At 42.2% G+C, this 15181-nt stretch overlaps 1 protein-coding gene across 1 annotated transcript in view; it reads left to right on the top strand.

Annotated features, from left to right (window-relative positions):
* Positions 1-15181, top strand: part of cacna1aa (calcium channel, voltage-dependent, P/Q type, alpha 1A subunit, a) — a 478641-nt gene that overhangs the window by 373570 nt on the left and 89890 nt on the right. Inside the window, 2 exon segments of the mRNA XM_073069345.1 lie at positions 8062-8178; positions 11849-11914. Of these exon segments, the coding sequence (XP_072925446.1) occupies positions 8062-8178; positions 11849-11914 (183 nt within the window).

Raw genomic sequence — 15181 nt, forward strand, 5'->3', positions numbered from 1 at the left:
GCTGTTGCTACCTTGCATTGTGTTTTTTGGCATGGCTTTGGACTCCTCACCTCTGTCCGACACTCCCTAAACATAAAGGAATTCGTTTCATACTGGCCTTGGCAATGAAAAGTCTAGACATAGCAAGACAGCAGCTGGATCTACACACTACACAGTAAGGTCTCAAAAGACAAAGCTATAGGGCATGTATTTTTGCTTCCTATGTTGTACACCTTTGACCAATTCCCTTGATTATTACAATGAGACTGTTATACTGAAGGGACCATTGCTATTTGCACAGATGTCTTATGCTTCATTTCCAAATGCACCTTTACACCCTTGATTGTTAACTCTTCCATTCCAGAAGCTTCCCCAATTATGTAACACAGGCTGCAGCTTCTGCATTTCTGAGATTAAACACAAATAAGCACACAGGTGAAGTTTCTTCTCAGTTTGTCTGCTGTGAAAGCCAGGCAGGATGGAAAGGATTTAGCAGCTTACTAGACAATCAGACTTGGCCATGGTACCCCATTAAGTGACTGAGACTAATTTCATGCAGAAAAACTATCCTCCACTCATGCTGGTGTCCTGCAGAAATGACCCTATCTTTATCAAGGGAGGTCACTGCAATTTCTGTTTACTCTTCATGTTATCACTCGTTTTCCCGGAGAATTGACATTGCTGGGAGAGATAGGTGTACATTGCCACTAACTTATTAGTTGATGCAGTTCGTTGGTTCAAAGGTTCCAGTGACAGCTGCCAGCCTCATTATGATGTTCTATGCAAAATACAAATCAAAACAGTAAAAGAGGGCTTTTTTTCCATAGGTGAAGAACAATATTGCCCAAGGGGTTTGCTTGGTGTTACAATTCAGTTACCCAGTTACAACTGCTTAAAACAGCACAAAACAGAGCAGAACAGTATAGCACAGTACAGGCTCTTCAACCCATGATGTGGTGCCGACTTTTTAAACCTACTCTAAGATCAATCTAACCCTTCCCTCCTATATAGCCCTCCATTTTTCTATCATCCTCGTGCCTATCTAAGAGTTCCGAAATGTCCCTAATACACTGTGCCTGCTTTTACCAGAACTTCTGGCAGGGTGTGTCACACACATCCACCACTTTCAGTACACAAAACCTTCCTCTGACATTCCTCCTATACTTTCCTCCAATCTCCTCAAAATTTTTCCCCTCATATTAGCTATTTACACCCTGGTAAAAAGTCTCTGATTGTCCACTCAATTGATGCCTCTTTTTGTACATCTCTATCAAGTCACCTTTCATGCTCCTTCATTCCAAAAAAATGCCCTGGTTTGTTCAACTATCCTCATAAGACAAGCTCAGTAATCCAGGTAGCATCCTAGTAAATCTCCTCGGCATCCTCTCTAAAGCTTCTGCATCCTTCCTATAATGAAGCAATGAGATCTGAACATAATTGTGATCTAACCAGGGTTTTATAGAGTTGCAGCATTAACTCATGGAACTTGAACTCCCTCCCTCAACTGATGAAGGCCGACATTCCATATGCCTTAACAACCTATCAACCTGCATGGCAATTTTGAAGCATCTATGGAGATTGACGGAAACAATTTTACTTTCCACTGAATATAATGGCTAACGGGATGTCAGTGGAATCCAAGGTTCAAAATTCCTGATTGGTCACCTCAGGAAAGTACAGAAGTACGATCAGAAATAAAAATGAAACATACAGCAGCTCAGGCGTCATCTGAGCAGAGAATAAGAAAGATGATGTTTCAGACTAACAGCCTTTCATTAGAAATTGGGAAAATTGCAGAAGGGAGGTTAGGGAAAAGCCAAGGGGAAGATCGATGATAGGGTGGTGGTATACAGGAGAGGGTGTTTGACAGAATGGATGATACTATGAGTTGGAAGAGGTGGGAATGGGATATGGAGAAACAAAAGATAGGACACGAGGAGTGTTAGTAGGAAAAGCAGAAACAATATGCTGAAGTATTGAACTCTTTATCACAGAAATGTCCACAGTGTTATAGCATGTTGTGTATCAATCAGCCACCCAACTAAACTCAAACCTCGCTCCAGAGAACAGGGTGCAGTGAACTGAGAGCTCACACTTCCAAAAGGTACTGAGTTTGGTAGATAATGTTAAACCAAGATTCCACTGCCATTATCTTCAGAAAGACCAAGGCAATTCTCCAAATAGATGGGTTTATTTTAAATCTTTTGCTGTCACATTGACACCATCAACCTACCCTACCCCAGAGTATTCTCCCCAAATAACCATCAACTTAGCCCAGAATCTACCATTCACTTACACACTAGGAGCAATATTCCAGCAGTCAATTAACCTACCAATCCTAACAATTTTTTTGGACATGGCTGCTAACTGGAGTAGCTAGATGACACCCACATGGTCACAGGGAGCACATGCAAACTCTGTACCGACAGCACCAGATGTCAGGATTGAACCTAGGTCACTGCAGATCTGAAACTTGGCCACATCCACCACTTGATATACCATGACTTTAAGATTCCTTTTTGTTGTCCACTCTCCTCCACAGCCTTTTCCCTCTGTGACCTTCCAGCCCTACAAGCCTCCAACAAACCCGAGCTTCTCCACCATTTGCAGTTCCATTTCCTTTGAGGATTGCCATGTTACCATATGATTTCAAGTTCATTTTATTGTTATTCAACCATACAAATGTACGCAGCTCAGTGAAACATTGCTCTCTTGGATTGTTTGAAAGTGTAATCCTCAAAGGAAATGAGTCCCCAAACAGTGGAGAAGCACAGGTTTGTTGGAGACTTGAAGGGCTGGAAGAGGTGCCAGAGGGACACGGCTGTGGAGAGGTGTGGACAACAGAAGAAAGGAAGGCATATCATCGAGGCACGGTGGTGGAGCTGGTCGAGCTTCATAGCTGCAGTGCCCAAGTTCAGTCAGCTCTGGTGCTGTACTGTGGAGTTTACACATTCTCCCTGTGGCCCTGTGGGTTTCCTCCTAAACCCCGAAAAATGTTGACAAGTTAATTGGTCACTGTGATATTGCCCTTACTGTGTAGGTGAGTCGTAGAAACCGGGAGAAGTTAATTGTTATAATAGTTGTTATAACAGTTGGTTAAAGTTGATGGTCAGCATAGACTCAGTGGGCTGAAGGGCCTGGTTCCACGCTGTATCTCTCTGTAACTCTAGCAGAGAGGTGATCAGTAAATTAGGTTTTGAGGAGCAGTTTTCGATGGAAACTGCTGCTCTGGGAAAAAGGATGATAAACATAGGTCAGTGTATTCAACAACTGAAATTGGAATTGGTTTATTAATGTTACATATACTAAGGTTTTGCAAAAAGCTTATCTTGCATACTATTCATACAGATCAAATCATTCCACAGTGCATGAGGTAAAGTAATATACAGAACGCAGAATAAAATGTAACAGCTACAAAGGAACAGACATTTTCCCTCTAACTGGGGATATATAAATTTAATTCTAAAGGTCCATGTGCATGGAAGGCCACTCTCCCGTTTCTCATCACTCAGAAATCACCATTGCATTTTACTTAGATCCAAAGCAGGTGACCTCAGTTCTTCCTGTATTAAACTCTTATCACAGATTTTTCCCCATTTACCCATTCTATTAATATCTCTCTGTAATTAAATGCTTCTATGCAAACTGCTTACACTGCCACTTGTATCTGTGTCTTTGGCACAACTGACTCATTGCTGCATCATTTCAGGTGGCCATTAATAGATCGATTAGTGTAGATCCAACTGAGATCCCCACAGGACACTACGAATCAAACCATTCCCACTCACCTGTCTATGAACCCTCCCCTCGGCCTATTGCTCATCAAATTTCCTAACAGTGTCAAAATTTTGCCCTCATGAGAAAGGGGATTTTGCCTTTGGCAATGGGAGCATTGCAAGGAATAAATGGGGATTGTAACAACTCCAATAAGATGTTAGCAAAGGCAGTGATTACATTATAAGTCATGGAATAGAACCTGACATACTAGCATTCTGTTGCAGTCATTCACAATTATTTTTTTCTGAGATAGATAGCTGTTTAAATCTTTAGGATCCCTCTCTAGCCAGTAGGCCCCACTGCCTGCTTTGGAATCTTCCCCTGCTACTGGTGTCGAAATCTTGTGCATGTGTCTGATTAGACTGTTGCTTCCACCTTTTCTGATGAAATATCCAAGGACGATAAATAAGATTTTTTTTACAAAACACAATTTGCCGGAATGGACTGGCAGCTCTGATTTACATGCAATCTATTGACAAAATTGATAAATAATGTTTGATAATGACATTATTCTTTGAATAGGTTTATTAAATAAAGTATGTATTGGGTCATGGTTCAGTAGCAACTTCAAATTTCAGAGTCAAATCCAAGACATGTGTAAAGACGAAGATGCCCAAAATAAACCTGAGAATATTTGAAGCCCACCCCAGCTCTAAGTGGCCACAGAACTATTGCTTTTACAAGTATAAATTTAGTCAATATTTGATCAAACAAAGCTTCCAGCTGTAGAATGCACCATTTTGCAACTGAGATCAGAATATCATCATATTTCAGAAGTTAGTCATGCAGGGAAGCAGACCTGTATCTGACCATATCGTTACTGACCGTAAGACTATGCTAATCACATTTGCGTGCACTTAGTCCACAGCCTACTATGCAAGTATTCAGTTTGAAGCTTCTTTGATGTTATAAGAGGACATACTTCCAGCATCACCCAAGGCAGTGTGTTCCAGATTTCAACTGTTCTTTGTGTAAAAAAAGTTTTTCCTCGGATCCTACTTAAACCTCATCCCCATCGCCTTAAATCATTGCCTTCTGATCTTTCTGCTTACTATCTTGCTTTTCATGCTTCTCTGTCTTTCATAATATTCTACACCTCCACAGCCTCCACTGCTCTAAACCCCAGCGTATCCAGTCTCTGATCATAACTGAAAGCTCCACCCAAGGCAACATCCTGACAAATCATCTCTACACCTTCACCATTTCAATCACATCCTTCCTGTAACCAGGTACTAGTGACCTATATTCAACTGTGCCACCATCTGTACGGAGTTTGTCTATTCTCCCCATGATCACAAGCTTCGATTTCCTCACACATCTCAAAGACTTACAGGTTGGTAGGTTAATTGGTCACAGGACTGTAATTGGGTGGTGCCACACGTTGGGCCAGAAAGGCCTATATCTCAGAAATGGGAAAAAAAACAATACAAGTAACAGGGTGATCTGAATTGTGCATAATATCCCCGCTATGGTCCAGCCATTGCTTTATAACATTGTAACAAAACCACCCTGAGCTTGTATTCTGTGCTCTTGCTAATGAAGTCAAGTGCTCCATATTCCTCCTTCACCCTTTCTACCTATGAGCTTGTACACAAATGTCCCTTTTATCCTCAGGATCCCTAGGGCCCTACACTCCTGATATGGACCTACACCACTTTTGACACCCTCCCAACTTCCCTCAAAATGCATCACCTCACACTTAACAGGATTAATTTCCATCTGACATGTTCTTGCCCAGTTTACCAGCCGATCCATGATTCTGTAGCCCAGGATTACCTTCCTCACTATGAGCCACAGTAATTCTCTTGTCGTATGCATACTTACTTAACATGCTGCTCATATTGATCTCCAAGTTACACATAACAAACAGCAAGAATCCCAGCATGGATCCCTATGGCACGCCACTCATTTCCAGTCATAAAAACAACCTTCCATCCTCATCCTTTCAATAATATTAACAAGCCAATCTTCGATCCAGTTTTCCAACTTGCCCTGGATCCCATGGATCTAACTTTTTAAGATCAGACGAAGGCAAAGTAAGATTCATAATCAAAGCATGTATACGTCACCATATACTATCTTGAGATTAATTTTCTTGCAGGCATTCACATGAAAATAAAGAAATACAATAGAATTTATGAAAAACATACATAAACAAAGACTGACAAAAACAATGTGCAAAATAAGACAAATTGTACAAATAAAAAATAATACTGAGAACGCGAGTTATAAAAGGTCCTTTAAAGTGAGTGTGTAGGTTGAGTTGTGGTCAGTAAAGTTATCCACACCAGTTTGGGAGCCTGATGGTTAATAACCATTCCTGAAGCTTGTGGTGTGGTACTTCCTACCCAATGGAAGTAACGAGGAGAGAGCATGGCCTGGATGGTGGATACTCTTTCTCATGGCAGTGCTCCATGTAATTATGCTCAATGGTGGGGAGGGCTTGGCCTGTGATAGATCCACCATCACTTTCTGTATACATTACCTTTCCTAGGCATTTGGTGGTTCCATATCAGGCCACGATGCAACCAGTTACAATGCTCTCCACTGTCCATCTATAGACATTTGTCAAAGGTTTTGGTGACAATCCAAAACTACGCAAAGTAGATGCTCTTCCATCGTTGAAGGCCTTATGAAGTCCATGTAAATCTCATCAACTAGTGTTCAATATATCTAGTTAATACATAAACCTCAATTATATTAGTCATGATTTTCCACCAACAAATCTGTTCTGACTATCCCTGATCAATCCCTGTCTTTCCATATATATATACATTAATCCTGCCCCTCAGAATTCTTTTCCAATAACTTTCACTGACATTAGACTAATTGAACTATTATTACTTGGCATAAAGGTACCACATCTGCTGATCATTTGCTGTTCAGAGACAGGGATGGGTACCCTGCCAACAAATGGCTGTGTCTCAAATGGGTAGCAGTCTGCATCCTGTGTTGGATATTTTAAACAAAGTTACCTCTTTAAGGGCAATAAAACTCATTGACAATAAGTTATACAAGGCTTGTATCCAGATCCTCAGTATTTGCCAAAGGGAATGCTTCCTAGATAGTCAATGGCTCAAAAGGTTAGAGCCCATGGGATCCAAATCAAGTTGGCAAACTGGATGTAAAATAGGGCTTGTACTATTAGTCTCAAAGGATGAGGCAGGAGTTTCATTTTGTGATGGAAGTTTTATGACCAGTGGTGTGCCATGAAGATTGGTGCGGGGATCTTTGTTACTTGTTACATGCATTAAGCTAATGTAGGCAGTTCTAACACTCAGGAAGCTTGATGGCATCCAAGATAAAGCAGCCTAGTTCACTGGCTGTCCATTCACTGTTCCAAACATTCATTGCATCTACCATCGGCACCGCCTACAAGTGCACAGTCAACTCGGACAGCACGCTTCTGTCACCTAGACCTGCAAATTCCCTTCTGTGCGAGTCTCACCCCATCCTGGAAATGAACGCCAGTCTTTCATTGCCGCTGGGTCTAAATACTGTCCAGCAGCATAGTGAGAGCATCTGCAGTGATTCAAAGTAACGTCGTACCACCCCTTTCTCCAGGGCAATTATCAATGGCAGCAAGTATCGAACCAGTCAGTGATGTCCATATCACGCAAGGTAATGAAAAGAAAGCCTTACCTTTGAGAAATCCAGATGTGAAATTCAGGAACCTGAGGCAGGGCAAGAGCAAAATTGAAATGATAATGTATACAGAAAGCTGAACGTTAGGCAGCATCAAGGTTAGGGATTTATTAGACTAATCTTCTTCTCTCCTTTTTACTACTCTTTGCCTTTCAATGTGGGGGTGTTTGAGAGATGGGTCTCACAGATAAACTGTCGCATGAATGCGAACATTCATTTTCTGCATGCATTCCAATGACTGCTGACTTATCGACCCCCCCCCCCAACCCCACCCAGCTCTTTTAAAAGGTTCTTGCCTTTTGTCAATGCATGCCCATTGGAGTCTACGCATAACTTAAGGAATTGTGGTTTGATATTTGCGGTGTGCTTGCCTATCTGGCTTTCTGTGCATCTTTGATGTATAGTAGACTCCACATTATGCCTTGCTAGTGTCAAAGAACAGTGCATTTGGTTGTGTTAAATATATATATATATATATCTGGAAATATTTATATATATTTTAACATTTTAATGAGGAAACCCGTTCTTTCCCATGATTGGATGATGGCCAGATTTGTTTATTGGGAGTGTTCTTCTAAGTGGCATTCTTGTCAAGTACAACCAGCGGGAACAGCAGGCGGGAACAACCTTTAACCATTATTGCTAACCTTGCTTTTGCAGAAAAACATTATCAATCTGAGCTTCTTGCGGTTATTCCGCGCTGCTCGGCTCATCAAGCTCCTGAGGCAGGGTTACACCATCCGTATCTTGCTGTGGACGTTCGTTCAGTCTTTCAAGGTAAAGGCCTGCTGCTCTTTTTGGTTTCTCACCGAGCCTTAAGATGTCATCTCATGGTTGTCATGCTATGCACTGATCGATGTTGCAGGTGTTGTGGTACACGGTGACACCAGTGACATTTGCCATCCCTGCACTGTAACACTAACAGGATTTATGCACTTGCTAAATCCTGAAATAATTACTTAAAAATCTGGTGTTCTTTCTGCAAACCTTCTCCACCAAATCACGGGAGGGTAATAGAGCTGGCAGGATTTCAGATTTTCAGATTCGTTTGTTATCACGTACATTGAAGCAAAGTGAAGGGTGCCAACACAGCATAAATAGGCTGGGGCAGCCTGCAAGTGTCAGCACACATTCCGGGACCAACATAACATACACACTGTGGTGAACTACATATACCTGTCTGGACACGCCCCCTGATGACTGCTCCTGTGGCTCCTCCCACAGACCCCCGTATAAAGGTGATGGAGGTCTGAGCCTGGCCTCTCGGTCTCCAGGATGTAGTATAGTGGTCAATCACTGCTCGTTCCTTCTTCCAGTCAATAAAAGCCGATACCTCGCTTTTACGTCTCAGAGTGAGTTATTGATGGTGCATCACACACCATGTTCGCTGAACATGCAAGCAACAACAACAGCAAAACAAGCCCCTTACCTACCACCCACCTACCCATTCACACACACCCACAGACAGTTCTCAAACCTCAGGCCTTCAGCCTCCACTGCCTTGCAAACATTGGGCCTCGACTTCCAGACGGTTGTTAGCAATCCAGAGTAGTGGGACTGTTAACATGGCCGACTCACAGCTCTAGTGACCTGACTTCCATGCTGTCTTAACACTCAACCCGTAACTGCTTGGGTTTCATCGGGGTGTTCTGGTTTTGCCCACATCTCAAACATGGGCTGGTAAGTAATTTGCTACTTAGTACTGGTAAGCGAATTTTAAAAATCAGTGGAGGGGTTGGAGGGATATTGATTAGCATGTACAAGAGGGCAAGTGATAGAAGAGGGGAACAGAACTGATTGGGTTGACCTAGTCTAGCGACCATTCAACTTGCCAAAGGCGTAATCAACACCAGAGTCCCAGGTGTGAAGGTCCTCAGGTGAGCACGGCCAGTGTGTGGACCATTAGAAAAACAAGATGACTGTCTAGTAGTTTCAAAGTCATAACTACAAATACTGGCTTTTTATCCCAGATTTATTTAACTAAAATTGCTTCTCAGCTACATAGGTAGGATTTGAACTTGTATCTCTGGATCATTACTCCAGTTTTACTCCTCTTTGCATCCTTTCTGCTGCTATTACTTCCTTTCTCTTGTGGTGACCAGCTGACCAGCTGCAGTCTAACTAGGGTACTAGTTGAATTGTGACCTACCTACCTATTTGTTCTGAGCTTTGACCTATAGAGGCAAGAATTCTGTACATTTACTTTAATCATCTTTTCTACATTTTCTTTAGCCTTCAGGAAATCAGGGGGAATGCACTCCAAATTCTCTCTTGTCATCTACACTTTTGGCATCCTACCATTTATTAAGAACCTAAGAAGAAGCAGGTGTTGGCTATCGGTCCTTCACACCTGCACTGCCATCCAGTAAAATCATAGTTAATCTTCTACCAGCCGCATGTCCCTGATTCCCTCAGTATCGCAAAATCTCCCCTTCTCTGCCTTGAATATACTCAACGGCTGAGTCTCCACAGCCCTCTGTGATAGAGAACTGCAACGAGTCTCCACCTTCTGACCTCTGATCTGTAACACTGGTTCTTATTTGAGAATTTACCCTATACTAGATATCACTGCTTAGAGAAGCATCATCCCGGTATTTATCTTGTTAAACCTCATAAGAATTTCTATGTCCAAATAGATAATTTCTCATTCTTCCAAACTCTGGAACATATTGGCCCAATCTGCTTAATCTCTCCTTAAAGGCAAACTTTCATTGTGTTCCCCCTATTGTAAGTATATTCTTCTTTAGGTAGGGAGACCAGACCTGTGAAGGCCCTATAATATTGCAACTAGAAATATTTACACTTGTAAATTTGAGCTTGTTGTCATATGTGCAAGTCCAGGTGCAATGAAAAACTTACTTGCAGCAACATCACAGGCACATAGCATCATATAAGCAGCATTCACAAGAAAAACATGAGCTAAATGTAAATTAGACACAATTTATACAATAAAAGCACAATTAGAACAAAAAAAAATCAATTTAGTCAAAGTGATCGCACTGTTGCTAAACTGGGGTTGTGCCAATTGGTTCAAGAACCAAATGGGCTTTCAAGATATTGTATGATAAAGGCTAACACTCAGGCTTTCAAATTGCTAGCTCTAACTATCAGAGATTTGTTTTCAGCTCCTTCTGAACTCTTATCATCTTCCAGCCTCTTGAAAAATAAAACTTTTGTTCTTTAATGCATATTCCCTCATTTTGCTCACCTCTCTAGACACACAGATCATATTTCACCCCTTCTCACCTGTGTCAATCTTTCCCCTTATTGATCAGAGTGTAATGATCCAATCGCTTTTCTCAGCCTGAGCATTGATTTGAAAGGTTTTTCTTTGTAGAGCTGTTTTAATAGGAATGGTTGACTGAGTCAGGAACTTTTAAGTGTGAAGAAAATCAGTTAATTCTATGTGTCTGATACCTAAAATACGCTCCCAGAATGACCATAAGGCCACAAGACATAGGAGCAGAATTAAGCCATTTGGCCCATCAAATCCTCTCTGCCACTCCATCATGGCTGATTGATTATCCCTCAACCCATTCTCCTGCCTTCTCCCCTTAACCATTGATGCACTTACTAATTAAGAACTCATTAACCTCTGCTTTAAAAAATACCCAACGAATGATACATAACACATAGATAATGAAGAATTGAATGGAATCAGAATCAAACTTGACAGGAGACCATTTGGTCCCTCAAATCAAATCTGATTTCTCAAAGAGTTATCCTGTGGGCCCAATTCCATGGTCTTTCTCCTGTTCCTGTGAGTTATTCTGTCACAAGTGCCTATGTAATCTGGATGTCTTGCTTGATTCTGTTTCCACCACCTGTACAGGAAGTGAAGTCCAGACCTTTCCTCTTTGAGCAAAGAAAAGTTCAGCCTCACATTATCTTTGTACCTGTCACTCAGTATTTTGACACCATGCTTCTTTGCCCCTTAGCCACCTGTTTTTGGGAGCAGCCTCTCTCTGTCACATTTACAACTCTGTCCATCATTTAGTCACAGGATTTGTAACCTCAAAAATTGGAAATTGTTGGGACTGTGGTACGTTTTTGCCATGAACTTTCACCGCTGTTTGACCTCCTCTCACCCTAACCCCAGCCTCTCCAGCTGGAATCGCTCATTCCCAGGTATTTGTTCAGCCCTTTTTAGGGCAACCACACCCTTCCTAAAGCTCTGTGACAATTGAATGCTACCTTCCAGTACAGACTAGCCAGTGTTTTGGAAATGTTCAACGTATCCTCTCTGCTTTTGTACTTATTGCACAATTTATGAAACCAAGGATCCACATGTATCATTAATGACTCTCTCAGCCTGCCCTAACACTTTCAAGGATTAATGCACAGATCGCTAGGATCTGCACAACCTTCATAGCTGTGCCAATTACTGTCGTTCCTTGTTCCTCGGCCAAGGTGTATTGTTACCTGTGCGGCTGGTTTTGTTTTTCAGGCTTTGCCTTACGTCTGTCTACTAATCGCAATGCTGTTCTTCATTTATGCCATCATTGGAATGCAGGTGAGTCAAGGTTCCTCTTTATCACCTATGGGGGAAGAGAATGTCCTGAAGCTTCACACGGGGCTTTAGTTCATACAATATTAAATTAGTTTGCAAAGGGTCTCCACTGTCCCCAAAGCTGTATGGTTGAGTTTTGAGTTTGCAAATGGTAGGGCATTGAAGAATGCAGTAGAACAGAGTGGTCTAGGAATAACGGTGCATAGTTCCCTGAAGGTGGAATCTCATGTGGATAGGGTGGTGAAGAAAGCTTTTGGTATGCTGGCCTTTATAAATCAGAGCATTGAGTATAGGAGTTGGGATGTAATGTTAAAATTGTACAAGGCATTGGTGAGGCCAAATTTGGAGTATTGTGTACTGTTCTGGTTGCCAAATTATAGGAAAGATGTCAACAAAATAGAGAGAGTACAGAGGAGATTTACTAGAATGTTACCTGGGTTGCAGCACCTAAGTTACAGAGAAAGGTTGAACAAGTTAGGTCTTTATTCTTTGGAGCGTAGAAGGTTGAGGGGGGACTTGATAGAGGAATTTAAAATTATGAGGGGGATAGATAGAGTTGACGTGGATAGGCTTTTTCCATTGGGAGTAGGGGATATTCAAACAAGAGGACATGAGTTGAGAGTTAAGGAGCAAAAGTTTAGGAGTAACACGAGGGGGAACTTCTTTACTCAAAGAGTGGTAGCTGGGTGGAACGAGCTTCCAGTAGAAATGGTACAGGCAGGTTCGATATTGTCATTTTTTAAAAATTGGATCGGTATATGGACATGAAAGGAATGGAGGGTTATGGGCTGAGTGCAGGTCGGTGGGACTAGGTGAGAGTAAGCGTTCGGCATGGACTAGAAGGGCCGAGATGGCCTGTTTCGGTGCTGTAATTGGTATATAGTTATATGGTATCAGGAAGCGTTGAGAAAGTCAAGGTCATTTAAGCACAAATTGAGGGTGGCAACAAGGGTAGAACAAAGCCTGGGCTCAGTGGTAGAAATGGAACCGGGCACGTTCGTGATCCCATCAGTATGAGTTCTAGGGGTCCAAGACGTTGTGATCCCATGCCAGGGTAATGACTGGGGCCTGTAGCCAGCTAATGAAGTTTTGTGATAGGGACTGAGACCTTCAGAGCAGGCCAAGTTAGTCAGCGGAAATTACAAATACTTCGATCCAGTGAAAACAATCTTTAAGTTTTGTGTACAATCCTGGTATTGGAGCCATAACAGAATGGAAATGGGCTCTTTTGTCCAACTCATCTATGCCGTATGTGTTGCTCAGTAAGCGAGTCCCATCTATCCCCATTTGGCCCATAGCCCTCTCAACGTCTCCTATCCATGGACTTATCTAGATGGTTTTTAAATGTTGCTCCTGTACCTGCCTCAAACACTATTCCTGGCAGCTCATTCCAAATGCACACTGTCCTTTATGCAAAGAAGTTGCCCCTGATGTCCCTTTGTCTCACCTTTGGTCTTAAAACAATGCCCTCTTATTTTTAGCATTCCCCCCTGGCCCCACCAGGGTAATAAACTATGTTCTTTCACCCTGTCTTTGCCCCCATGATGTTTTATACCTCTAACAGGTCACCCTTCGGTCTCCTATGTCCCAGGGAATACAGTCCTAATCTATGCAATGTCTCTTTATAACTCAGGCCCCCAACTCCTGGCAACATCCTTGTAAATCCTTTCTGTACAGCTTCTAGTTGAATACCACCTTTCCTATAACAGGGTGACAAAAACTGTTCATAATACTCCCAAGTGCAGCCTCACCTATGCCTTGTATAACTGCATCAGGACTTCCCAACTCCTATACTCAATGCCCCGAATGATGAATGCCATACGCCTTCTTTAGCACCATATCTACCTGTGACACCACTTTCAGCAAACTATGCACTTACACTCTGTTCATTAGCACACCCCAGGGCCTTGCCATTAACTGTATAATATAACATCACAGTATAGGAAGGATGAGAAGATTTGGAAAAGGGGTTTCCTAGATTAGAGAGCATTAGCTGTAAGGAGAGGTGGGATAAATTTGGTTTGTTATCTTTGGAGCAAAGTTTCTGAAATTTCTTCCATGAAGTAACATCCAATCGTCCTGAAGAAGAGTTTCCGTCCAAAACGTCAACTGTTTATTCACTTCCATGGATGCTGCCTGACCTGCTGACTTCCTTCAGCATTTTATGTGTGTTGCTTTGATCCAGGAAATTTGCCAGTCCAATTCCATTTATCTTCCAAGTGTAGTGGATTAGTGCAGTTTTACTGCAAATGGGTTGATGTTAAATCTTGAAGTAATTCATCAGCAAGTTGTTTTCACCGCTGTTATCAGACTATTGAATGGAACTAGTACAAGATAGGCTGTTGACTTCGCAATCTAGCTCGTTATTATCTTATATCTTATTGTCTTCCTGCTCCACATTTCCTCTGTAGCTATTGCACTTTTTTCTGCATCTGTTATTGCCTTACTTTGTACTTCCTCAAAGTACTGTGTACTAATTTCAAAGGTTCATTTCATGATCAAGTATGTATGCAGTACACAACTCTGAGATTCGTCTTAACCAAACAGCCCCAGAAAAAAGAAAAACAATGAAAGTCATTGAAAAAAAGACATCAACCCCGCTCCCCACACACAAAAAAAGAAAACAGAAACAAAAACTCACAAACCCCAAACCCCCAGCCCCCTCCTCCAAATGAAAACTAACAGATCACCCACACAGGAAAACAGCAACTAAGAGCACTGACCCCCTCTCTCACGCCCACCCGGAAAACAGCAAAAAGCATATCAAACCCCAAACCCCCAACATGCCAATCAGCAACAAGAAAGAAAACACAAAACCGAAGGAGACCAATATGAACCACAAGCAACACACACAAAATGCTGGAGGAACTCAGCAGGCCAGGCAGCATCTATGGAAAAGAGTACAGTCAACGTTTCAGGTTGAGACCCTTCAGCAGGACTGGAGAAAAAAAGATGAGGAGGAGATTTAAAAGGTGGGGGTGGGGAGAGAGAAACACAAGGTCATAGGTGAACCAGGAGGGGGAGGGATAAAGTAAAGAGCTAGGAAGTTGATTGGTGGAAGAGATACAGGGGGCGTCTGATAGGAGAGGACAGAAGGCCATGGAAGAAAGGTAAGGGGGGGGAGCATCAGAGGGAGGATGGGCATGCAAGGAGATAAGGTAAAGAGAGGGAAAAGGGGGATGGGGAATGATGAAGGGAGGCTAGGGGTGGGGGAGGCATTACTAAAAGTTCGAGAAATTGATGTTCATGCCATCGGTTTGGAGGCTACCC

Source organism: Hemitrygon akajei, chromosome 16, assembly GCF_048418815.1.
Source record: "Hemitrygon akajei chromosome 16, sHemAka1.3, whole genome shotgun sequence".
In the NCBI taxonomy this organism is placed as follows: Eukaryota; Metazoa; Chordata; class Chondrichthyes; order Myliobatiformes; family Dasyatidae; genus Hemitrygon; species Hemitrygon akajei.